General features: G+C 42.1%; 1 protein-coding gene across 1 annotated transcript in view; it reads right to left on the bottom strand.

Moving 5' to 3' along the window:
* The window catches only part of NOS3 (nitric oxide synthase 3), a 999469-nt gene that overhangs the window by 752996 nt on the left and 219194 nt on the right, over positions 1–27279 (bottom strand). Inside the window, exons 3-4 of the mRNA XM_078662772.1 lie at positions 12359–12507; positions 2831–2993 (exon numbers count right to left, since the gene is read on the bottom strand). Of these exons, the coding sequence (XP_078518898.1) occupies positions 2831–2993; positions 12359–12507 (312 nt within the window). The remainder of the gene's footprint in view (positions 1–2830; positions 2994–12358; positions 12508–27279) is intronic.

Genomic DNA, 27279 nt, shown 5'->3' with positions numbered 1-27279 from the left:
ATCCAGTTTGTAGAGCTTTAATAGGATGAACAACAGGACACAGAGGTAAATAAACCTAGCCCCCATGGCTTGGGCCCAGCAGCCCCCGCTTGTCCCATGGCCTTGGAATGGGGTTTGACATCCACCCACCATTTTTATTGAGAGAAGAGATGGAACAACAGTCATTATCTGTTTGCCTGACGTTCAGGAGTTATCTGTCACTGAAAGCATTCAGGAAGAATTGTGATTTTATTTACCCATACTTTAACATTAGCAGGAGACTCAACAAAATGTGCTAGGAGATTCATGCGAGTCACATTACAGTGGGTTCACCTATGTCTCTAGCTTTCAGAAAGGTCTGTGGTAGGTAGGTTCCCCAGGGTACCAGCTGGCTCTGCGCCCAAATACAGCAGACATCCCCTCCATTTTCACCTTCAAAAACATTCCCTGATGTCTACGGTTTAGATGCTTGTTCAGATCCATGGGAAAGTCACCCAAATCTGATAAACACATACTCTAGACATAAGGGAACCCAGTTTTGGGTGAAGCTTTGGGATGGGTATGTTCCTAAGTGAGGGAGACTAGAGGGAATTTCCATGTTTTTTTAGAAGATTTTACAAATCTGACAATCGCCATGTTCAGCGCAACCTTGCAGTCAACCAATCTAGGTGAGGAAGGTTTGGCACCCAGAGAGAGAAACCTTATATGTGTATATGTTAAAAGTATATGTTGTAGTATGTTTCCATACCACCCATGGGCGATATCTGTTACCAAAACATAGGTACCCTAAACTGGGATTTAACTTGCACCTGCTTTCCAAATTTAAAGAATGCACTGCATCTACCCTGGACACCCTAACACGAAAAAAAAAAAAAAACTTGGCTGATACACAGTACTCGGTAGACACAGTTGACTAAAGCTTGGGGATCAAGCCTTGGCAGGGATATGTTCCTGTGCAGTGTAAGGCAGCATGAAGGGAATTATAATGTTTGCGGAAAAAAATGTACTAATTTGATAAACGTGTTTAACGTGATTGTGCGCCCAGCCAATCAAGGTGTGAGATCTGACATGCAACAAAAGACAGCTTAGAACGAGCAAATACAGTGCATGGGTGATATCAGCGACCAGTTGCAGCTCCACTTACCTGGGATATTGTGTGCAGCTGCTTTTCAAATTTGAAAAAATGAACTACACCCAGTTTATTGCTTGTGGGACCCTGAATCCATAGAATACCCATAAATGTCTCATACCCCCAATCTCAAGAAAAAACAAGAATAAGAGGAAAACATTTGAGGGTTAAGACTTGGCAGGGATCTGTTCCTGGGCCAGGCAGAATGCAGGGAATCACCATGTTTTGGAAAAAATACTAGAAATTTGACAAACTTCACGTTCAGCGTGATCTTGAGCCCAACCAATCAGGGTGAAAGATGTCTGGCATAAAACAATAGAAACCTAGAAATGTGCAAATGTTAAAAACATATTGTTGTGGTATGCTTACATGTAGCCCAGGTTGACATCTTTGACTTCAATACAGGTACCCTAAACCAATATTCCACTTGTAGATGTTTTCTAAGTTTTCAAAATGCACTAGTTTATCGCTTATGGGCACCCTAAATCAATGCAAAGCCTATACATATCTGAGACCCCCATGCTCAGGAGTTCCAGAAGAACAACATAGGGAATACATTCTTAGCAAGGATCTGTTATTACGCAGGGGAGACAGAAAGGTATTACCATGTTTTGAGAACAAAAGTGTTACAAATCGGACAAATGTCATGTTCAGTGCGATCTTCCGTTTATCCCAAGGTTGTTATTTTTGAGTAAAAGACAAGTACACAAAAAAGATTTTTGCTTTCTGGTGCTTTTTCAACTTTCCAAAACGTACTTCACCCCGATTTTTGCCTGTGAGTGCTCTGATCCCAGGGAAACTCCATACATATCCATTATCCCTATATACCTGAGGCCCAGAGGAGCGAAGATGGGGGTCAAGCCATTTGACAAATGTCATGCTCAGCTTGTTCTACAGGCCAGCCCTTCATGGCAATGTAGATCTAGCTTGCACCAATTGATTCCCTAGTTTTTACAGATCTAGAACACATATATATTTTTATGCTCTCCGTGTAGTCCTGAGTTTGAAATCCGCCATCAAATAAACAGAGCACCATAAACAGTGAACCTGCCAACATTTTGTGATCTGTGCTAATATTATATAATCGATTGTGCAGACTACATTTTCTAGGAAAATGCACATTTGGTATTGTCAGATTCCAGGCATTCAGGGCAATATTTCATTGGTTTGTGTTCCAGGATTTTATGTCTGCGTGTTTGACAAAATGAAACACAATATTGGGCGCATTGTTTATAAAATGACAAGAGCTCCACATTTTTGACTAGCTCTTCAGGCTGAAATTAGATATTTCTGTGGGACTTGCACCAATACATAGTCCTGAATGTACTAAAAATATATATTGTTTCTATGGATGCACATGGAGACTACAGAGCTACATATGCTTGAACAAACTAATGATGTTTTAAGAAAAAAAGCTCCAGCACAGAAAGGCACAACCACCCCGGCAGTTAAAGGGTTAAAAATGATTGCTTTCAGGTGTTTTCATTCAAGAGGATCAACAAAAGTGAACCAGAACTATAACTTTCAGAATGAATTAGGGTTTTTAACAAAATGCCAGGACAAGAGTCTTGTATCTTTGGAGACATCTGGTAACATGACCTGAATGCCACTTGCAACTTTCTACATCTAGCTTCTTTCTGGTCTCCCACATCTTACTCTTCCTATTCCGCACACCCCGTTGCCCCTTAGTGTTGGTCAATGGATACCTGTGCCCCTTCTCACCTGGAGCTTAGACCACTGGATCCTTCCCACGCAGCGTGAGGCGTTCCTCCATGCCTGCTTGGCACCAAAAATGAGCTCGTTTTCCCGAAGCTGGTAGGTTCCAGTGCAGTTGATCTCTTGCTCGACCTCCTTCATGCGATCCATGTGAGCCTTGGAGTTTAACCTGGAGGGAGTAGACCTTTGTGATCAGCCTCATTATTCAGCACCATGATGTCATAAAGGCTGAACTTGTGCTTTACCAATACACAACAGCACTGGAATGCAGAGAACCTGGGACTATTGGAACAGCCTTAGGTATTGCGCAACCTCACTATTTAGATAATTTACAGCTGGACTGGTACGCCCAGCAAAAGGAGTCTACCATAATTTCTAACATACATTCAGTTGGAGAGTCTTGTGCCTAGAGTTATTCACTACATTGCTATTATGTGTTGGAATGGGCTTAGTTTGTTCTCTGTGCTTGGCTTCGTCTGGCCCCAGTATTCTAACTGTTTGGAATGTTGTAGTCGCATGGGTCCACCAGCGACAGTTGGAGTTTGGCTGGCGATGGTGGTTCACGTTTCGTTGCTGCTGTTGTAGTGCTGATTGAAATAAAGCCTGTCAACACGGTATACTTGTGTCCGGTGTCACTACTATATTTCTTGGCGACGATCGCCAGTCATTTGTAGTGACATCCGGGCAGAACGAAATCGTGGAAGTTGGTGGAGAGAGAGGCTGCCTCGTCGAATCTCACAGCGAGGAGCCCACTTCAAAACGGGTCCCCTGAAATGCAGTTCGTAGAGCGCATATGGTCGAGTTCTGTTCATCGCTGTGAAGAGCTACGTTTGTCTCGCAGCAGGAAGAGGGCATATGGTGGAGCGCAGACGGTCGAAAAGGGGAGCGGTTGGACTGCATGAGTCGTGTCCTTGACGTGTTTTCACACGCTTAATAACTTAGGTGAGGTGTGGAGGGGAGCCGGGGCAAGTTTAAAGTGACTGGAAGTGTTGAGCATGTCTCCTGTGTCAGTGGAGCACATGCTCGCTCAATACTTCGAAGTGAAGCGCAGTGGTGGAGAGCGCTTGTGTTCTTTGGGATGCAAAGAACCCCTCTTTGAAGGATGTCATCTCGATTGCAAAAGTGGTTGAGGAGTCCGAGCGGTGCATACTTGTCATGAGCCAAAAAGACTTTGCAATGGATGACATGGCTGCTGTTGGAAAAACAGATTTAGCCACAAAGTTTTCAGCCGACAAGTCTAATCCATGGCTCCTGAGAGGTGCAAAGTCAAAGGGGCTGTTTTAGGTGTGGCAGTTCTTTCCATGTGAGCAATTACAAGAGGTGTTTTGCGTTCAAACAAGACTGCAGGAAGTATGGACGCAGGAGACACTACGTCCAGATGTGCAAAGCTTCCAACAGGCCCAGAGTTGCAGTAGCTGAGAACTCGAGTATAGATGGAGATGGCGAAGACCGGGTGCTCATGGTCCTTCCTGGCAGCAGTGCTGACAGGAAAAGGCGTCGACCAAAGGCTTTCTTCGGATTCTTGGGAAAACAAGTGTATCTGATGGTGGACTGTGGTTCATTGTACACCATTGTGTCGAAGTGGATGTGGAAGAAAGAGTGGTTGCAGGTTACACTCCTGCCTAGGGACATCAATCCAAGGGGGTACCAGGGCGAGTCAACTGATGTGCTGGGTTTCTTCACTATTCCCAATGTTTTTAAGTCAAGACAAGTGGTGTGTAAAGTTTATATTGCAGAGGATGGGCCTCCTATCCTGGGTTGGAGGCCATTAATTTGACCTTCACATCGTCATCGATCCCCATGCTGAGGTCTTGTGCTTGGCTGATGCATCCACTGAAGAAGTTTTGAGAGGGATGGATGATGTTTTTGGAGAGGGGCTTGGCGTGTTGAAGGGGCATACTCATAAGATCATCTTAAAAGAAGGTCCCATCCCAATCAAGCATAAGTTGAGGAGGGTTCCAGTTATTGTAAGGGATGAAGTCAAGAAATTGTTGAATGACATGCTCAAGTATGGGGTCATAGAACCAGTTGAGGAGAGCGAGTGGGTCTCTCTGGTGGTTATCACCAAGAAGAGTGATGGCAAGCTCAGGTTCTGCATGGATTTTCGCTGTTTGAACCAGCATGTTGTTACCAACACTGTTCCCCTTCCCAACATTAATGCGCTTTTTCTATTGCTTAGGGGTGGTAAGTACTTTTCAAAACTTGATTTGAAAAGTACTTATCATAAAAGTAAGTTACATGAAGAGTCAAAAGACCTCACAACGTTTATTACCATTGAGGGCACCTTTAGATTCAAAAGGCTGCTTTTTGGGTTGTCTTCTGTTGGCAGTGTTTTTCAGCGTGTTATGTCTGAGGTGTTGAGGGATCTTGAGCATGTAAAACATTTTCAGGACGACATTCTTGTGTTTGGGGAGTCTGTTTAGATGCACAACAAAATTTTGAGAGAAGTCCTGGGCAGAATGAGGGAGGCTGGTCTTACCCTGAGGAAAAACAAGTGCAAGTTTTTGGTGGAGAAGATCGAGTAGCTTGGCCATACCATCTCTGGGCAGGGTGTTCACCTCAAGGTCAACTTGATTGAAGGAATCTGTGATGCTCCTGTTCCTCTCGACAAGGACCAATTATAGTCGTTCATGGGCTTAATAGAGTATTATGCCAAGTTTGTCAACTGATCTGCTACTAAAACTGAGGCACTCAGGTTGTTGTTGAGGAAGGGGTGTTCCTTTACTTGGGGGGATGCACAACAGTGTGCCTTTGACCTTATTAGAAAGGACATTTGAGAAGCTGGTGTTCTTGCACCCTTTGACACCCACCTGACGAGTTTTCTCACTGTTGACGCCAGTGATTGTGGGCGTGGGGCTGTCTTGTCTCAAGTCCATGCGGGTGTGAGAGAACGGTGGCGTTTGGCTCCCGCTCTTTGTCCGAGTGTGAGTGTAACTACTCGGTCATTGAGCGTGAAGCGCTGGCAGCTGCTTGGTCTGTTGAGTATTTCAGGGCCTTCTTGTGGGGGTCTTAACTTCTGCATTCACACCAACCACAAGCCCTTGGTTGAGGTGTTAAGTCCAGGAGGCGCTGGTAAGGGATCAGCCAGATTATCCAGACTTGCCTCTCGGCTCCAAGAATACAGGTACCGGGTGTTTCACATTCCGGACTGGAAAAATGCACTAGCAGACTGCTTGCCTCGCTTGTCTTTGAGGAGCAAAGGTAGTCAGAGCGAAGGTTTTATTTGGGAACAGGAAGGAGCTGAAGCCTCTTTGGGTGATGTGGAGGAGTGTGTTGGCAGGGCCTTATCTGCAGATGATTTGTATTTGTGTATGGATCAAGACTCCACACTCAAGGATGTTGAACGCATGTTGGTCTTGGCTGGAAAACAAGAAAGCACTGTGACCCCCCCTGTAAGAACTCTCATTAAGATTGTGGATGCAATTGAGTGTTAGTGAGTCTAAGGTTTTGATGAGGAATGACAAATTTGTACCTCCTTGTGGGTTAAGACCCAAGGTTATCAGACTTGCTCATGAGGGACATCTCGGACAAACCATGACCAAGAAGCGGGTATGTGCAAATGGGAATGGAGTCAGTCCAGAAGTGAAGGGTGTATGCACTGGTGACTGGGTCAAAATCAAACACGGAATACCTGGCAAGAGTCTATCCCAGTTCTGGGGGTCCTTTAGAGTGAAGCAAGCTTTCAGTAACTATATTGTCCTTGACAATGGCAACAATTGGAACAAGCGCAAGGTTGCAGTGTGACTTGGGAGCAAAAGCAGCTGGGCCCCTTGGCAGCAGTTCTGACAAAAGTGCCAATGACTTTTGGCTTTTGAGTAATGTTGATCTCAGGGGCAACGACTTGGCTGGGAGTTGCAACGGTGGCTTTGGGGGTAGCTCAGGGGTTGCTCCCAGTTCGCTTCCCTGTAGTTCTTCCCCTCCTTTGGGGCCTGAGTCTTCCCGCCCTTGCCGGTCGCACAGACCGCCTTGCTATTTGGCTGATTACGTACTCACCTGATATTTGCATTATCTTTTTAATGCTTTTCCTTTTCCATTATCTGTTTTGTACTTTTGTTTGATCTTTTGGGTAGAAGGGATGGGGGTGTTGTAATGGGCTTAGTTCATTCTCTGGGCTTGGCTGCGTCCGGCCCCAGTATTCTAACTGTTTGAAATGTTGTAGTCACGTGCTTCCACCCGTGAAAGTTGGAGTATGGCTGGCAATGGTGGCTCACGCTTCGTTGCTGCTGTTGTAGTGCTGACTGAAATAAAGCCTGTCAACACGCTGTACTTGTGTCCGGTGCCATTACTACAGTATGCAACCAACCATTTTGTTTATTTGTCACCGACATTCATTAGCCTTGCCTAAGCGCAGAAGTTGTGATACATTGCTTGGGTCTTCCATTAGTTTTGCGGTTTGGTACTCTGGATTGTGAAGTAAATGGAGGTGTTATACTGAAGCCTTATCAGTCAGTGCCATTCAACATTCACAAGATAAAACAAACTACATTGCCCACTAGCCAGTGGGCAGGTCTATGTGAAGACCAGTACCTGAATCTGTACTTTGAACCCCTCAAGATGCTGTGATTAAAACAGAACTTCTTAGTCACCGGAGTTTGCATTTGTAGTGCTTGGGGGAAAGGCTGTCAGGGATCACCAGCCAGTGGTCACGTAGAAGGCATCTTTTTGCCACAGTAATGGAGTACATTGAACAGTGCTTCTGCCACTTTGCAAGCTTCGGGGTGTTCTTATCCCAGTGGGATTTCATCATCTCCCACAACCCAGCTTCTGCCGCTGCAAGATTTAAATGCAGACAGTCATTTTGATGCATGGCTACCACAATGGCCTCCAGCGTCCAACACCTTGGTCAGGGTGGTTCTACGATGAACTGGACATGTTCCACAATCTCCTGGGCTTCGTGCTGGAGTTGTTGGTCAGGGATGTCAGGATGAATAGTACGTCGGAATGTGGAAACCTGGCTTATATTCCACCCCAAACGAGTACTCTTGTAGCCAGAGGACCCCATTTTCTATGCAAAGCGGGGGCTTTGATGCCGACCCTTTGAACCTAGGGGCTTGTGGTCGGTCTGTACCACAAAAACGTGTCCGTACATATATAAATGGGAATGGCGGAACCCACAGTGGAATGCAATTGCTTATCTCTCAATTTGGAAGCAGCGCTTTTGGTGGGGGTGAATGATCAGTTCATGTAGGCCACCGAGACCCAGTCTCCACATCTTAGTATTGCCTAATACTGTGGAGCTAGCATCTAACCACAGCATAGTGTCCTTGAACGGATCAAAGTAAACCAGAATAGTGTCGGCTGAGAGAGCATCTTTGGTTAGTTGAAAAGCCTCTTTGTGGCCCTTCTCTGGAACACTGCAGCGGCACTGGATATTTCAAAATTGAGTATCCTGTACCGCAGAAGTCCCATGTGTGTCAAAAATATTGTGACATATTGTGATTCAGAATCCAGCATGATCTGGTGGTAGCTCGAGTGAACGTCCATCTTTAAAAACCACCCTGCTCCACTCAGCTCCCTAGCAATGTTGCAACCGTCTGAGTGATGTGCTGTTTCATCTAGATGGCTACATTCGGCAGTCACATGTCCACACATATCCTCATCTCTCCTGGGTGCTTGGGAGTCATGGTGACAATAATTGTTCAGCCTCAACTTTAGCTAAAAGCTACAAGACAATATCTCAGAGCGACAGGTTGGACTAATTGGTCTAGGTGGAGAGCCCCGTTCTGTTCCTGAGGCACCCTATGCCTTCAAATATGTCTTGAAAGTCCACTAAGAGGTGATTCAACTAGTTAGTGCACATCCATAGTGCGAGTTGCACACGCTTGAGGTCTTCAGCGATTCAGGATCTCAAGAGCATCCTGGTGCCTTCCAGGGTGACATATATGGTAATGTCAGTTGTCTGATCATCATAAGTGATGTGGGTCATGAATCAGCTTGGGTCGCATAGTGGTCTTCATGCTCTCGTAGTTGTCTCTTGTAATTATGTTGATGGAGGCCCTGGTGTCGATAATGACCACTAGTCGGTCTGTCCCTACTAGGAATTGCCACTTAGGTTGGGATGCGGTCAGGCGTATGCATATCCTAGTGTCTGTATGATGTTGACTACTTCATTCAAGTCTTCATTGCCCATGCCCATCAGGTTGTCTTGGTCTACCTTTACCAGGAGGCCAGCAAGGATATTCACTGTTTTCTCTGGCACTATCTCAGAGTGCCTACGGGAGTGACACACTTTTTAAAAATGGTTCAGCTTCTTGCTGGACACATGCTTTGCCAAATGGCAGGCACTTCACTGGGGGCCACAACAGTACCTGCAAGGCCTCGCAGTGGTGTTATGGGCTTCCCCTTTGTGGGCGACTTGGCTGTTGTGACCTGATTAATAGTCTCTGACTTAATCAGTTTATCTAGCACCACCTCCATAGGGAATGCTACGGCCCTTGATAGCTCTTTGCAATGGCCCAGGGTGAGGATATTGTTAAGTGGCAAGCCTGGAACTTGGAGGACGTGCTCTTACAGTAGGGAGGAGACACACCCCTAGAAAATGTGTGCACACATGTCTTCCGGTGTGTTTGTGAAGGCTGAAGTGGCAGAAAAATTAGTTGAGTCTTGAATGGAATGCGTTGAGTGATTTTTTGCTTCAAGGCGGTCCTATTGAAAGATGAACCTCTTGTAGTCAGGATTCACCAGAGGTTCAAAGTAGGCATTGACGGCTGCAACCATCGTGTGAGGAGGCCCTGCCTCTATGAGGGTGTGCAAGAGCTTACACATGCCCAGCTACTGCCAGGTGAACCTATACGATTAAGTCTTTCCACTTACAATTTCCATTTGAGGCACTGTGTTGAGGGGAATTCCAACACGACGAACAGCTGAATGGCAGGGATACCAGCCATTGACACTGGTAACAGAGTGCACTTTGCTGGACAGTCCTCACCAGATTACAGGAGGACATGGTGGGCGAACAGTGGTAGCCTGAAAGAATGCAGTGGAGCTGGGGATAGGCTGAAGAACGAGGAGACACAGTGTTTGTCCATTGGGGTGGCATGGTACAGACCATGAGGATGCCACACGTAATCCATCATACGGGCAATGAACAGTTCTGCCACAGTATCTGGAGGGGCCTCGTGTGGTGGTATATATATATATTTTATATATATATATATATATATATATATAATATATATATATATATATATATATATATATATATATATATGTATACAACGGACCCACCGCCGTTTACACTGCACCCGCCTGGAAGAGTGCATGGGCGTTTTGGTGGACCTTGGAGCCTGGCAGTCGTACTGCATACGCCTAGCACCGCCATTGTAGTGTTCTGCAACGGAGCCTTGAACCGGCAGCCATCCAGGCTGTTGAGACAACGTGAATATTCCGCGACTCACTCCTGATGTTTGGATGCAACATGGTTGGCGAAAGAGGGGGACCCTGTGAGTGCTTGGAGTCGGCAGCTTGGGGCACCAAAGGGAGAAAACAGCATGCAGATTCACTGCTGTACTTCAAGTACCAGAAGACACTCCGGCATATGCCTAGCCCCCAACAGGGCGTGTCATGTATAAATGGACTTGTGAGCATATCTCCGCAGTACTCGTCTTTCCCTGAAGAAGAAGGATTTTGCCTTCGAAACGCGTCAGAATTATTTTAGACGAACTTTGGTCCTGTATCCAACAGTGACTTTTTCTCCCCAGCCCTGAAGCCATTTGGCATGCTGCCAAAATAAAGCACTTACCTTGCCATCCCCTTTGTGAGTGTGGTTCGTTCTTTGAACGAGGGAGCGCACACATTTTAACGGACCCACCGCCGTTTACACTGCACCCGCCTGGAAGAGTGCATGGGCGTTTTGGTGGACCTTGGAGCCTGGCAGTCGTACTGCATACGCCTAGCACCGCCATTGTAGTGTCCTGCAACGGAGCCTTGAACCGGCAGCCATCCAGGCTGTTGAGACAACGTGAATATTCCGCGACTCACTCCTGATGTTTGGATGCAACATGGTTGGCGAAAGAGGGGGACCCTGTGAGTGCTTGGAGTCGGCAGCTTGGGGCACCAAAGGGAGAAAACAGCATGCAGATTCACTGCTGTACTTCAAGTACCAGAAGACACTCCGGCATATGCCTAGCCCCCAACAGGGCGTGTCATGTATAAATGGACTTGTGAGCATATCTCCGCAGTACTCGTCTTTCCCTGAAGAAGAAGGATTTTGCCTTCGAAACGCGTTGGAATTATTTTAGACGAACTTTGGTCCTGTATCCAACAGTGACTTTTTCTCCCCAGCCCTGAAGCCATTTGGCATGCTGCCAAAATAAAGCACTTACCTTGCCATCCCCTTCATATATATATATATATATATATATATATCCTTATAGATACAAGGAGGGTATTTGGGCCCACTCTGTTCTGTCTGTCACTGGTCAGTCTAAATGTAATTTAAACTACGCTTCCATACATAAAAGCAAATTGCATGGGGTATCGGTTCAGTCAGCAATAGTCCTTGTCTCTTTTGATCTGCTAATTAGGCATTTTCAGATCACATGTACATCCACCTGAAAATGAGTGTGCTTCAGCATCAGGGCTGGTTGGCCAGTCATTTTGGTTGGAACTTTCTTTTTTATTGTTTCACTTTCGTTTTGTTGCTACCCCCTTTATACTCTAAAATTTCCTAAGAGGACTGTACAGCTCTCCAGGCATTGCTAACTGATTGCTTGCCTGCCGTTCATTTCATCTGCAGTGCGCCACATTGCACATGGCCATTTCCTCTAAACCAGGGGATTATTGTGGAAGGCTGTTGTCCATAAGTTATCATTGTCTTACCATTCCAAGATGACCAACACATTGGTTACAAATGTGATGGCTATGCTTGAACCTTAAAACAATGTTGGACATTTAACAATCGAATACACAAACGGAGATGGGAGTAATGATTGCTATAAGTCTAACTACTGGCAATCGCTTGGGGTAGCATTCCAACCCATTGTTCTTTTGCCCACATGATACCCCATTTTGGATCCAGCAAAACTCAAATCAGTCTTGACCCTGCTCCAACAGGAACAGTCCAGCCCCAACTGCAAATCCAGGTCCTCCCAGAACCAGTACAAAAGCAACCCACGACCAGTTTTGCCCTCATTGGGGCTCATCAGTCAGGTGCAGTTTGGGTCCAGTTTTGCACAGTGAGCACAAGACCCATGATCTGGCCATAGCTGTGCCACTTATGACAGTAACTCAAGCACACAAATGGTGCTGGGATGAATGATTGCCATAAGTCTAACCACTGGCACTCAGGGTAACATTCAAGCCCATTGTTCTTATCCCACCATGCAACCTCAGTTTGGACACAGCCACACACAAATCCATCTTGACCCTGCTTCAATAGAAACAGTCCAGCCTGATCTGCCAAGCCAAGTCCTCTCTTAACTGGAACACAAGCAACCCAAGACTGGTTTCACACTCATTGGGGCTCAGCCCTTCCAGATACAGCATCTCTAACCTCTAACAACTGTTCACAAACCCTCTCTTGCACACACTTACCGCTTGCTGGAGCTGTAGTATTGGCCAATGAATTGCTGTGCAAGGGAGAGGAGTTCTTCTCTTGGACGAGGTCCATTTGGGGGTCTGCACATCATTTCGTTCGGATACATTACACTGGCTAGGCATCTCTTTTCCATGCACGGCATATGCTGCAACAACAAGCGGACAAGATTGACTGACGACCACAGAACGTTGCTGCTTCAATGCCAGCAGAACACATCAACTTCAGTTTGCATTGTGCCATTGGAGTCTAAATGAAAAGCGTCTAGTTACCTAATACCGGCAGCTAGTAATAAGCGTTACAGTGATGATGGTTGGACCCAGGAAGAAGAGATGGACCATGAGATATGAATTGTGAAGGTACGGTGGGAGGCACTAGAGAATGATAAATGCATGGTGTTTCCCTCAAGCAGGAGTGCTAGGAGTAAACACAGGGATGGAGTTGAACAGGCATCTCTAATGCCCTTCAGTAGAAATCATATCCTAGCCAAAGCTTCATAGGAAGGTTGCAGCTACTTATGCCCTTCAAAAATGCAAAATGTGCTTCCTGGCATGTGGAGTAGTGGGTTTAAAATCACTGAGGCTGTGGGGAAGATGGATTTCTAGTTCTACTGTGGAACCTTTTCCCTGCATTGTATTTAGCACAATTCTGCTGGGTTCATTTTTATAAATGGGCATATCGTGGTGTGATGTTTGCAACTTATGGTTTAAAAATCAAGAACCGAGGCACTTTTGCTTCTTTGTTCAAGCAGTCACTACATGCCCAGGTTACTTGTGCCACAGCCCAGGATCACCATCAGATCACTGGGACCATCTGATGTCCTTTTCTCCATCCACAGATCTTTTTGTTTTTGGTTGTATGGAAGGTGCTTTTGGTGTATTAATTATTCTTGTTGGAGGGTGTACTTAATTTGGTTGCATTTTATTTTATAGGTGGTTGTATAGTCTTATAGTTGGGATGGCTCAAAAATAACAACTCTGCATACCAGCGCAAATAAGATATATTACTAGGCTGGATTTTTACCCCAATGGTGGGCTGATGGTGGGTTTGTGGTTCCACTTTATGTGTCTTTCGGTATTTTTTATGCTTAGAGGCATACTTTGCCTATAACCCATGCTTAAAGAAATAAAATCTAGAGACATTATACTCAAGTGGGTAAAGACTTTACTGACCACGGGAGATGAAACTACTATCCGTACCCCTTTTGAATCTGAGTCTAGAAATCTTAGTGGTGGTGTTCCTCGGGATTCTGTTTTCTTTATACTATTATTTAGCTTTTAAAATGTGGCTTCTGGTACATTTGTTACATTCGGCTGACATTCAATACCATATGGATGACAATGAAACCAAGCTGATCTTCAGACTTACCTCTGCTAAGTTTCCTAAGGCATTACCTCTGTAACAGAAGACTGATCTTACAAATGATTTAGCCATCATTCGGTGGCAGTAGTAATCTAACTCCCTGGAGCTTAATCCTTCGAAGACTGAGATCTTCATTGCCGGGATTAAACATGATAAATCTAATCCAGTGCCCAGGATTAAACATGATAAACGGATTCCAGTGCCCAGGACTAAAAACGATAAACGGAATGCAGTGGTTTGTATTTAAATCACGAACGTCTCACTTTGAACATCAAAAGCCAACTGCATCCTTGGTATTCTCATTGACGCAGAACTAACCACGGAGGCACAAATATCAAAGGTGCTTACCAACTGCTTTTTTAAACACAACGAAGCCACCAGAGAAACTAGTTCAAATCAATGATGCAACTAACAACAGCCTATCTCTGGATATACACAAACATGTGACAGGGTGTCCTCACACACCACCAGGTGTCAAGCTTCATCATAGGGCTCCCCAAACTCTCCAAAAACTCAGTTTGATGAAGAGCAGACCTACACCTGGAGGTTGTCACATGGACCGAGGGGACATTGTCGTCTTTCCTAACTTAGCATTAGCACGCTGCAGACTGTCAGCTACTTTGCACACGTTACTACACAAGCTTATTTTTCAAAAGCCTCTCTTACAGCTTTCACACAAGAACATAAAGTTATTTTTCATGCATCGCATGTTCCTGGGATTTAGTCTGAACATTGTGTGCAAGGTCGAACAACAATGCCCCTTGTTATTCTGTTCTGGTCAGGCCCTATCACCTAGACAAAACCTGCAAATGCAGCTGTTGTTTGAGACTACATACTTTGGTCATATTCGAATACACAGATGGGTAGGTAACACTTTGAGAGGGACCTCTCTAGAGAGAAGAGCATGACAGCATCTCTGATGTAGATTTACCATCAATAGACGGAGGTACGGGGTCTGCAGATGACACCCAGAGATCTTCAAATATATAATAATCTTGCTTTTATACAAGGGGAGGGAGGTTAGGCTACCCTGTTGTATATAATGACAGCACCTTTTATGATTTATGGACTGATTGCTATGCTGACCCTATTTGTGTTATGCATTTTTCTGCTGATTGTGGCACGTATACTGCATGATAGAGCACGTTAGTTAAAATAAATATTTTAAACTTGTTCATGTTTCTATCAGATCTTGTTGTACTCAAATACAAGAGTGGGAGAGAAAGGGGGTGTCTTGCAACCTCAATTCCTGAGAGAGCCAGGAGTGTTGTGTTCTGGGGTGCCTCATCACTTGTGTCTTCGGGTGTGAGTAGGAGGGCAAGTGAAACACTATAGCTAGTCGGTCCTGGGTTTATGAGTGCTAGGGTGGTGGGATGCCTCAGTCCTATAATCCTACGCATAATTCTGTGTTTGAGAAGAATCCCTGCAACAAGGTCAAGGAGGCACTTCTAACTAGGAATGGACCCGTGACATAGAAAAATAAAAAGACCAATGTGATATATCAGACTGACCTTTATATTTAAATGGAATACCCATGGTATTAAAAACCAGTGTGGGGAAAAGGGAAACTAGTGACCCATCACCACTCACACTTTCAACAAGTTTCTGCTTGATGGCTCAAGTGAGTCTGTGGCATTATTCAGGATGGAAACACAGGATCCCTGTGTGGCATATGCCTCTTTGCATGCCACTATCAGTGTAGCCCTGACCTTTGTCGACCCTCTCAAATCCATTTGTACTATGTGATTCAACCTAGACTGACCCTTAAGGGTAGATGAGCAAAGAACTAACAACAAATATCTGTGAATAAAGCAGTCACTCATAGTACATCTAAGGTGAATGAGGGACTTAAAAAGAAATTCGAAAAGTTAGACCGTCTAAAGAAAACTGAGATCACTAAATGGTGGGACGGAGTTACCCTTAAAGAATATATAAGACTAGAAAGAATACCTAGGGGTCTCCGTTCTAATATATTTCCTACTTACGATGACCTAGAGGAAGATCTACTTCAGATTTGGGAAAAGGAACTCACAGGGAATTCCATGAGATTAATGAATATATTGATTGAAAACTGTGAAAGAAAAGCAATTGAAGCAGCAGACCAGGTAGACCTGTTAGAAAAAGAAATAGATGATTTAAAACTTACAGAAGCTACGAAGAAAAACTATGCCATCCTAGAAGGGATATTATCTAAATATGAGGATGAGATAAAGGATAAAAAAGCAAGGAAACCTAAGAGAGATAAAAACGATTACCGTAACGGGAGGGTTTTCACTTTTGCTAAAAAATTTGATATATTGGTTAAGAACGACTTGCAACATAGCATTAGTAAAACCTCGCTAGTGAGTGGCATTAGCTCAGCTTCCTCCAGTAATACCTCTTTAGTAACAGATGAGACTAGTGTAGAAACACCAGCAAATACATCAACAGGGAGTAATTTTTTACGCGAAGTCCAGAGAATCCGAATAGGGAACAAAGAGAGCAATGTACAAAGAGGAAGACAAAGAGAGGATGTAGAGGAAAAGGGAAATCCAGGCCCCAGAGACAGAGTGAATACTCGCTCATGGAACAAAACAAAACAGTAAATAATGACACTAATGAGATCCAGATAGTAAATTTATCAAGTTTCCCTCTTACAGATGAAATGACGTATTATTAAGTAAGGGCATGAGTGTTTGTCCAACTGCACCATGTGATTTGACAAATGTTAAGATAGATTTATACAGATTTGTACGTAATCTTAAACTTAAACATTTTTTTGCCTTTGATGAAGGTTCAAATAAAAAACAAGCACCCGATATTGTTGTTGGTGATCTTTGTATACAAGAAATTAGAGACACCGCTATGTTGTTATCCATTACTGAGAATGAAGAAGACCCTATCACAATGCATAAAGTTTTGCAAGATCTAGAATATAATACTAATGAAACATTGGATAGTGGTCTTAAATCTAAATCGAAATGGACGCCACAATTAGGTAGTGGTAACAGCATAGATGCATTATGGGTGGTTAAGAATGATTTGGATAAAATTGAAGGAAAGATTAATGATCATAGAACTATGAAACACAAGGATAATTTGACCAGCAGTAAACGCAATGCTTTAAAGTTATTAACATCTAATAATGAAATAGTAATCAAAAGAGCAGACAAAGGGGGAAACATAGTGATCTTGGATAAAGAATACTATGAAAATGAAATACTAGCACAATTGGGAAATGAGAATTTTTATGTGAAACTTTCTAATAACCCGATATTCAGAATCACTAAAGTGATCAATGACCAAATTAAAATCTGGAACTCTGCAGGGTTGTTAAATGAGGATGAGTACAAATACCTAACAGTGGATAGACCTAATTTTCCATGTCTATACAGTCTACCTAAAATTCATAAAAATGCCACTAGACCACCAGGAAGACCAATTGTGTCGGGGGTGGGAGGACCGACCGAGAACATTTCTGAGTTTGTAGATAAATACCTTCAACCGTATGTAGCTAATTTGCCCTCCACAATACAAGACACTAAACATATTCTTAATATCATTGAAGATATGTCTTGGGAAGAAAATATGATTATGGTCACGATAGACGTTGTCGCCCTATATACCAATATTCCTCATGAATTGGGATTAGAGGCCTTGCGGTATTATCTATATAAGAGACCAGTAGAATTACTGGATCACTCTAACATGCTGGTAGATATGGCCAGAATTATTCTAGAACACAACGTCTTCATGTTTAAAACTGATTGGTACCAACAAATATGTGGTTCGGCAATGGGCTCCAGATTTGCACCGTCTTTTGCCTGTCTTTTCATGTGACGGTTCGAGGCGGTGCACATCTGGGGCCGACCTGGGGCAGAATGGCAGGAATACATAAAGTATTATGGACGATACATTGATGATTGTCTCTTGATTTGGACAGGAGGAGTAGAAAAATTAAGAAGATGTTTTGATTTTCTGAATAACAATACACATAACATCACATTTACTATGAATTACAGTGCAACATCTTTAGTTTTCCTAGATGTGGAGCTATTTGTAGAAGGTGACAAATTGAAAAGTAAAATGCACAGAAAGGAAACCTCATGTAATTCTCTGTTGCATGCTGAGAGCGCCCACCCTAAAACTCAAATAAATGCCATTCCTTATGGTGAGTTTTATAGAGCACGGAGAAACTGTTCTAATGAGACAGACTTTGCATATGCCATAACAGACATGGAAGAGAGATTTCTGTCTAGGGGTTATGATCAGAAAGTCCTAATAAAAGCTAAAAATCGAGTCAAGAAGTTAAAAAGGTTAGACACATTGAAATCACGAAATAAGGACTCTGATTAAGTTTTACCTGTGAAACTAATAACGGGATACCATCCCTGGTCACACAAGATATATGGCATCCTCAAACGACACTGGCATTTACTAACGTCTAATGTGCAACTACAGAGATTTATTTCGATAAGTCCAAGTATAGCTTATAGGAAAGGCAAAACATTGGGGAATATTGTCAGCCCGAGTTATCTGAGAGATAATAGAACGAAACAGACCTGGCTACATACACACAATATTGGTTCATTTAAATGCTATAACTGCAGTATGTGTAGAATGGCAATTAAGGAGAAAAAAGACTTTGCGTATAAAGGATCAATAACATATAATATAAGACAGCATATTGATTGTACAACTAAATATGTTGTTTATATTATAGTGTGTAAGTGCAAAAAAAATTATGTAGGAAGCACAATTAGAAGTATGAGAGAACGGATTGCAGAACATTATCGAGCTTTTAAAAATATGGATCAGAGATATCCTATAGGAGTACATGCTGCAAACTGCCCAAACAAAAGTTTCTCTTTCCATGGATTAGAGAGCATTCCACCTAGTGTTAGAGGGGGTAATAGAGAACTTAAAGTGAGACAAGCAGAAGTGCGTTGGATCATTAGATTACGGGCGGTAGAACAGGGGATAAATATCGATGATGAAATGCAGTTCTTTCTTGGATAAATATGCAATTCTTTCTTGGATGATAAATGAAAATATATATAAAATGATGAAACTGATGCAATATGGAGACATGTGTTTAATTTAATTCATCTGCAGTATAGACATCTGTCATGATATTCTATCGGTATTTATATAATTTTCTTTTTTGGAGAGAGGATGCTATATAGATTTCTAGAGAATATAGTAATCAATAAGGATCCAGTTATGTTGGTATGTCTGTTATTAACTTGATATATGTATATATGGAGACTTTGAATAGTAGGTATATAATATTAGAATGTAACTAGTAATTACTAGAGGCATTGCCCAATAGATTTGAATCTTATAATCCACTAGGCTATTCTGAATTTTGGTGAAATCAACAGGACCATATGATGGGGTATCCCTATTATATCAATTAGGATTTGATTCTTAGAATATATAATCACGAGCTTTACAAGAAACTATAAACACTAATTAACTAACTATACGATTATTCCTATTTCTAATATAAATTCCTTTTAATTAATAAAATGTATTCGTAATTTTAATATAAACATGTTTAGTGGGTAATAAGCCTTAGGAAATCGTATTGCCTCGATTATATTGACTGTATATCCATATCTACTAGCCTTAGACATAGTGTTAAGATGGTGCTTACAATTTTGTTTATCTTCAGCATAGTAATAGGTAACTCTAATAAGGGTGCGAGTGGGCAATGAATGATGGATGTGATTATAATATATGTAGATGCTCAATATATTCGTAATGAATATTCGGACAATATATATAAAAAATAAAAAATAAAAGACTCTATTGCCTATTCACCTTTTAATCATTAATCACGGGTAAACGTAACAAGAATCAGTGCTGATGCGAGGCTAGTCCGATCTCGCTGTTGAAGTAAGTAATGGTATAAATAGCCTGCACCAAGATGGCGACGATGCTAGACGCCGTTACCGAAAAGACTCCCAATTGCCGAGATTATATATATTCGATCAGGTGAGATCATACTGATATACTGCTAACTTAAAGCTTTGTAAAATGTAGGAATAGTTCCTTTATACTTTTCTACTTTCTTGTCCTGTAGATTTACCTTTGAAGTCTCAACTTTTTATCCTGTGAATGGACGTACCCGCTACGGTGTATTATTAATCATAGCGGAGGTACTCTCTTCTTTATATATTTTTTCGCCTTCGTTATAGATAGAAGTTTTTTATTGTATGTGAATGGATGTATCCTTTAACCTTTGGTCCTCCGTGTAGGATTAAGTAAGAATACTATATTCTACTTGTCGCTCTATATATTTACCCTAAAAACGTTAGATTCGATCTAGAGTATAGGAAACATTAATGGAGGTGGTCATGTTTAAAAACGAGGAATACAATTAGATTTAAGGCTATTTTCTGTATCAACTATTGCCACATTACCCACCTCGGTTTCCTTAGTATAATATTTGTTCACATTAATTATACAAAACGACCTCTTTAAGATTTTTTCTTTACTTGCCAACATAGGATACGATAAATAGTTCGACACCCGTACTACGCTTTCGAGTCATCAGATGTTGGAAGGACCATTTGTTTGAAGGATTAGGTAATAAAATATTCTTGTAAATTCCCTTTTAATAATAAGTCATATGGGCTTCTCCTAAATAAAGTATTAATGGAGTTAGTTATTCCTATTCTTAGTTAAAATATTGATTTTCTGATTTGGCCCACTATGACCAGTCTGGCATTTTAAATGAAATAGGAGTTGTTAACCAATAAATCTTCTTCAAAGAAATAATAAATAGAGGGACTAAACATATAATTATATATCTTTCTAGGATTTAAAGTAACGTAATCACCTTTTGGTTTCGCCAATCTACAGACCATTGATATTAATTGGTAAGTCTAGCATCATGTTGAGTATTACACATACAGATGCCTAATAACGTGGCAGTGACCCTTCTTAGATATGTTTGTAATTTTCTCTGGCATAAAATTTTGTGTACTTGGTTTTAATAATCAGCTGAGCATTTCATGGTCGAAATCTAGAGATCTTCCTTTGGAAATTAGAAATATTGTATTCCCCTACTTGTACTAGCTCTACTGTTGATTTAATCTGAACTAGTAGACAAGATGTATCTAGATGATGGTACAATTTCTGAATGGGGAGTACTATGTGCTTAAAGTTTAAATTCTGTCACTAGTTATAAATGTCCGACAACACCATTTAGGACATGTAAAATTTGTTTCATAATATAAAGTGATTTTTTATGCTTATATTAGTAATTAAATGTATGTTCTACTTGTTTTTAGCCCTGACGAAGTCCATTTGCTGTAAAGTTGGACGAAACACTTGTTGGCAAAAGAGAACAAACAATATATTATGAAAATACTGGTACTGAGTGGCTGAAAGAAAATGAAGAAATAAAAGAAGATTTATTGAAAAATATTTGTATTGATATCTACTGTTATTGAATTGAAGTGTACTCTATAGTTAATTGATCTATATACATCTAGCTAGTATTGCTCAGGTAGAGAATCTTGTGAGTAACAACAAACAACAGGTTGCAGCATTTGCATGCCAGGTGTAAGTAACACGGTACTCGTGTAAGATATATTAACATACTATATATTGTGAGGCCATCTCACGATCTCTTACACTGCTTCTAGGTCATATGGGCCCCATGAAGAAAGGGCTCAGGAACCCCTGTATTCACACACTATATACACAAGCGAGGGATAAAATGAAATATCTGCTTGTCCTCCTCAGATACTTATAACAAGCAGGTAGTAGAGAGCAGGGGTCTAGCCCCCACTGTAACTCTCTTACTTTGTTATGGTGCATTTATCTCAGCCACATTCCTTAATTGCCTTTCAAGAGCACTGCAGCTCTGTTGCATTGATGGGGACTGATGCTTGAGAGTGGAATATGTACATACACTCCAGTGTCAGTCAGTCAAATACTTTATTGCGATAACTTAATATCATACAAAGACAATGACAAATGTATAAAACAATAACACATACATTAAAAACATTTAAGAAGCAGTTTAAAAATGACAAGTTTAAAAAGAACCAGCAACGAATTAATGAGACCAACATACACAATATTACATATTAAGATCAGCCTCGCTGGTAGAAAGTGCATGGTGCAAAAGTGCAAAAGTGCAAAAATACTAAGAAATATTAAAAAATATGCTAAGGGTGTCCCATGAAAAATAGTTAAAACAGGCAACTACTAACCATGTTACATCGGTTCTAAGAATGCTGACCCAAAAGGTCAACATACTAGCTAAAATGTTAATCTGTACTACAAGGGCAAGTAGGCACATTTTTAAGTCTAATATTCCTGCTTCTAATAGCTCTCACCAGGAAACTAGCCACATAAAACATGATCCTGGGAGTTTGTAGCATTTGTAAGTAAATAAGAGCAGGTCTAACCAAAATAAATCCTGCCTCCTTGAGTATAGGTACAAGAAACATTTTCCGAGCTTCATTATAGTGGCTACAAAACATTATAAAATGCATGGTACTTTGCTCGGAAAAATGATCACAAGAACATGGTGGTGCCTTTTCAGGGCTGCTCCAAACAGGATAAAACCCCAAGCTAAAATGAATCAAATTAAATCGAAAACGAGTTAAGATAAACCTGTGGTAAGGATGGGTCACCACATTAAGATAATTGTCAGGACCATTGGGTATAGCCAACAATATACTGGCCCTGACACAGGGTTTCCTCAACTCAATTTCTTCCCTCTCCAAGGATAGGAGCTCCTTCATTCCAGTTTTAATGTAAACTATATCTTTTAGCGTTAGAGAATCAGTGGCAGTATAAAATTCAGGCCTCCCTAGCTTCAAAAAGTTTTCCTTGATGTACATCAACCACCTAATCCTATGTGCGTTATCTAGTTTCATACAGTCCCTCAGTATGGTATGATTAAGAGGAATTTCTGGGTTCAGCCACAACCTCATCCAGGCAACTAAAGGAGCTGTTCTGATGAGATCTGAAATGTAGCCTTCCCCCAATTCCATGTGAACTGAATAGGTCGGGGTTGACTGGGGGACGCCCAAAACAGATCGGAAAAATTTATTTTCCATTGTCTGTATGGGTTCCGTACCCCTATACCCCCACACTGAGCCACCATATGATGCAACTGAAATGCATTTAGCTTTATATATTTTGCTGATAGCTGCAAATGGCCTACCCCCCAGTTTTTTAGAAAACCCTTGGAGGGCAGCAGATGTCCTAGCCAACATTGATGCTCTATTTATAACTTGAGGGCCCCAGCTACCATTGACATCAAAGGTGAGACCCAGGTAGGGAAAGGAGGAAACACGTACTAGCTTTTCCTGCCCACAAAGGAAAATTTTATGGAAGGGTCTCCTGGAGGCCCTCCCCATAAGCATAACCTGTGATTTTTTTGCGTTTATTTTCAGGTCAAGTGAGGCCATAAAAGATTCAAAGGCATCCAGGAGTCGTTGAAGCCCCACCCCAGTACGAGCAAGAAGAACGGCGTCATCCGCATAAAGGAGGACTGGTATCCCCTGCTCTCCTGCTCGTGGGATGTCGTTAGTGACGCCCCTAAGGGCTGGCTCCAGCGAGTTCACGTAAAGCGAAAATAACAGTGGTGCCAGGATACATCCCTGTCTTACTCCTTTTTCAGACGCAAAGACGTCTGTACACCTTCCGTTCATTGTGACTCTAACTTTAGCAGTAAGGCCAGTGTGTAAATCAGCTAGTAAATTAACTATGGATCTATCCAGACCCATATCGAGTAACTTCAACCAGAGCTTGGATCTGTTGACCATATCGAACGCCGAGGAAAGGTCCATGAACCCAAGGTACATGGACCCGTCCATAGCCCTGGTGTATTTCTCGATCAAAAGGTGAAGATTAAGACACTGATCCAGGGTACTTCTTTTAGATCTGAACCCATATTGCACGTTGCTCAAGATGTCATTCTCAGTAGCCCATTCATTCAATTTCACCAATATGACTCTCCCAAGAATTTTAACTGAAGAATCAATCAGCGAAATCGGTCTGTAACATGCAGGATCCTGCCTGTTTCCTTTTTTAAAAACAGGAATAATTATTGATGTTTTCCATGACTTGGGAATATTATCACGGTTTAAGGCATTAAAGACCCTGCAGAGCAATCTTGACCAGAAGTTAGGGAAGCATTTAAAGGCATCAGCAGGAACGCCATCTGGTCCTGGTGCCTTTTTCTTTAAGGTACGTTCTATTGCAGATAATACTTCACAGACTTCGAAGTGCAAATAGTTCCCTAGTGAAATAGTATTATCTTCCTGTTCCCTAGTAACAGCGATATTATGAGCTGAATAGATGTCTCTAAAATGCTTAATCCAACCCTCATCAGGAATATTGGTTTCTAAGGGGGAGTTATCCTCCCCTGTGAATAAAGGTTGGTTGACAATCCTCCAGAATTCTCCACTATTTTTTAAAATGGCTTGGTCAGTGAGTTGAGTCCAAGCTTCATCTTTAAGCTGTTTTTTCCTTAATGCAATGGCCTTTTTATAAAGTGCTCTACTGTTGCTAATGAGGTCGCAATCTTTTGGAATAGTTTTCAATGCTTTAAGCAATGCAGAATGTGCTTTCGAGCAACTATGGTCAAACCATCTTTTAGGAGGTTTCGGCTTGGGATTGCTAGTCACAGAAAGCCTGCCATTTATCTTATTACATATGCTACTAAATGCAAAGATCACTTCCCCATCGTTAGAGTCGCTAGATAGACACACTCCTACCTCCTCCTCAGCTTCTAAAAGAATTTCTTGAATGAAGGGTTCTGGGATTATACTATCCCATTTCAATTTCCTTCCCTGATCCTTAACTTTAAGCTTTTTTATCCCATAGCAAGAACCATGGTTGCGCCCCAAAAGATCAGACACTACGAGGTCCAAGGAGACTGGGTTATGGTCGCTAAAAATAGAAATCACAGTTCTATACATTAAAACCTTAGATAAAAAGCATGCAGAAATAAAAATATAATCAATAACAGAGTCATTGTCTGAGCCCTTAAAGGTAGGGGCCCTATTCCCCCCCTCCCCACAGCTTGATTCATAAAGGTTCCATCTAGCGAGAAAGTTTTCTAAACAGCCCCCCTGTCTGTTATGTTCAAGATGGACCAATACGCCATATGGAGGGGATTCTGAGTCATCGCAAACACACATGAGTGAGCAGGGGTGTATATTAAAATCCCCCCAAAAAATGATTTCAAATGCTGTAACATCCTCACTATAGACTGACAGAAAATGGTCCAATCTACCAAGGCTATATGTTGTACAGTCGGCAGCATTGGAGTTATAAAAATTAATAAACAAAATATTAGGAGATTCCACGCGAGACAATTCAACAATAAGACATTGCTCAGATCCTGAGTCCCTTTTCTTAAGGCTACCTTTGATATCTAATTTGAAGAGGCTTAACAGTCCTCCCCTCGCTCTTCCTGCCGTGCTAGTCACTGCAGGGATACAAAAATAGCTGTAACCATCAGGAGAAAAACAAGAATTTGTGTCCCAGGTTTCCTGCAAAGCAATGATGTCAAACCTAGATATAAATGCCAACCAAGGTGCATTACCTACTTTGGACTTTATGCCAGCTATATTCCAAGTAAGTATACTGAAGGCTGACACACTATTCTCTATCTGGCTAGAATGATCTGACACACTATTCTCTATCTGGCTAGAGTGATCTAACAAGAGTCAGTCATTATGATCCAGAAAGGATAAGGGTGCAAATCGATTAGACAATAACAGGGGTTGGGCAAAAGGATTCTGACATACTCTGGGGGCGGATTGGTTTACAGTATTCCGCTGTTGTTCCCAGCCCCTTCTATAGTTTGGGTCAGAATTAATATCCCACCCGAAGGCTGGTGTTTTAGGGTAGGTGACATTCTGCTGTTCCCCATAAAAGAACTTCAATGTTAATGGTACAACAGAACCCTGCCTACGTTGGGGTGGGAGTAGGTTAATAAGAATGTTAGGCAACACGCCTGGATGCAAAAAACTTACTGCCACGCAATCCCCCTTAAATTTTTTAGGGCGATTACCTAGCCATGACACCCTTTTAACAGTTTTGATCTCTTGAGCCAGCAATTGACCCCCCCCTGGAGCTAACCTGATGTTAGTAGTGAGCCACTGTAAGGCTTTGTTAGACAAAGAGGAAGGGGATTCTTCAGTGCCGGCTTCTAAGGGTGGAACGTTCGCCAATACCAAAACGACAGGGGACGCTTCGACTATAAATTGAAGAGGGTCCGTTAACTGAGCATGTACAGGGGGTATCTCAACCGTTAGCGGACCATCCCCTCTATTAGTATTGGGACCAACAGGTTTTGGATCAGGTGGCTGAGATGGTAGGTTATTTGTTACGTCATCCGTATTCTGCCTCTCCTGATCATCATTTCCTCTGCTATTTTCATCCAGGTTTGCTACCAACGTCGTAATATTAACAACTCCCTCTGTTAGTTTGTTCAACTGCCCTCCCAGCTTTTTGACTTCAGATTGTAATTTATCGATTTTAGAGAGTAACGGTTTAACGATGGATTTGATTTTGCTATCTATTAGGTCAGCAAATCTTACAAACAAATCTTCATCATAACAAACACTCCAGTGTCATTAGTGGACACTGAGGATAGTGGTAACCCACCAATTCCAATGTATGGCTGGTATTTAATTTTAATTTTCTAAAAGCAGAGTGACAGTCTTCTCTGGTCTTGATGAACGGCCGTGAACTTGAGAAAGACATTGAAGGGCAGATACATGTTGACCCTCTGAGATAGGGTAGTTCTTTTTTATCCCACCAGGAGATAGTTTTATTGACACCGTAGGTTATTTTTGCACTCTGCCCCTCACTCATTAACATCATCATTTTGTTAATCAAAACAACTCCGCTCCTCCTGTTTCTGATGCTTGGGATTTGTAGCCCACCCAAGGAACCTTGCGGTCCTTGAGTGAGGAGGGAACCAAAAAAGGAGGCATGTCACCTTCAGATGAATGATGGTTCTCGTGAGACTAGCAGAGAGTAGTGCCATGGTGGAAAGCGGCACAGTAGGACAGTAAGACGTCATACTAGAGGGCGATGAGGAGGGATGATATAAATATATAGGCACAGTTGGGTCTGTCTCTGGTCTACACCAGAGCGTGTACATTATTGGGATTCTTTGAGTGAAGTTCTTAATCTATCAGGTGCTAGATCACTCCCATGGAGCAGACATGTGTTTTCGTGGATGGGAAAGTTAGGTCTCCATAGATTCTGGGCTGATCCCACTAAACTAAAGAAAATTGACCTACTCTTACTTAAAACCACCTATTGGGATTTTATCAATGAAGATTTGCTAAGAAGAAGTTCTCTAGGACCACTGACCAATACATTTCTTGATTCTAAATCTCACCCATTTTTGAGGAATACCTGGATTTTATACCCCCCTCTTTCCCTAAAAGCCTTTTTTTACGGTTTCGGCTGGGGACACTGCTGATAAGATCGTTTACATATAAATGGAATAAAGTACATTTAACATTGACATGTCCAATGTGTAATCAGGGTGATGAAACTGAATCACATCTACTATTCTTCT

Source organism: Lissotriton helveticus, chromosome 10, assembly GCF_964261635.1.
Source record: "Lissotriton helveticus chromosome 10, aLisHel1.1, whole genome shotgun sequence".
Taxonomy (NCBI): Eukaryota; Metazoa; Chordata; class Amphibia; order Caudata; family Salamandridae; genus Lissotriton; species Lissotriton helveticus.
Note: the sequence above shows the minus strand (reverse complement) of the source record. Positions and strands in the feature narration are given on the sequence as shown.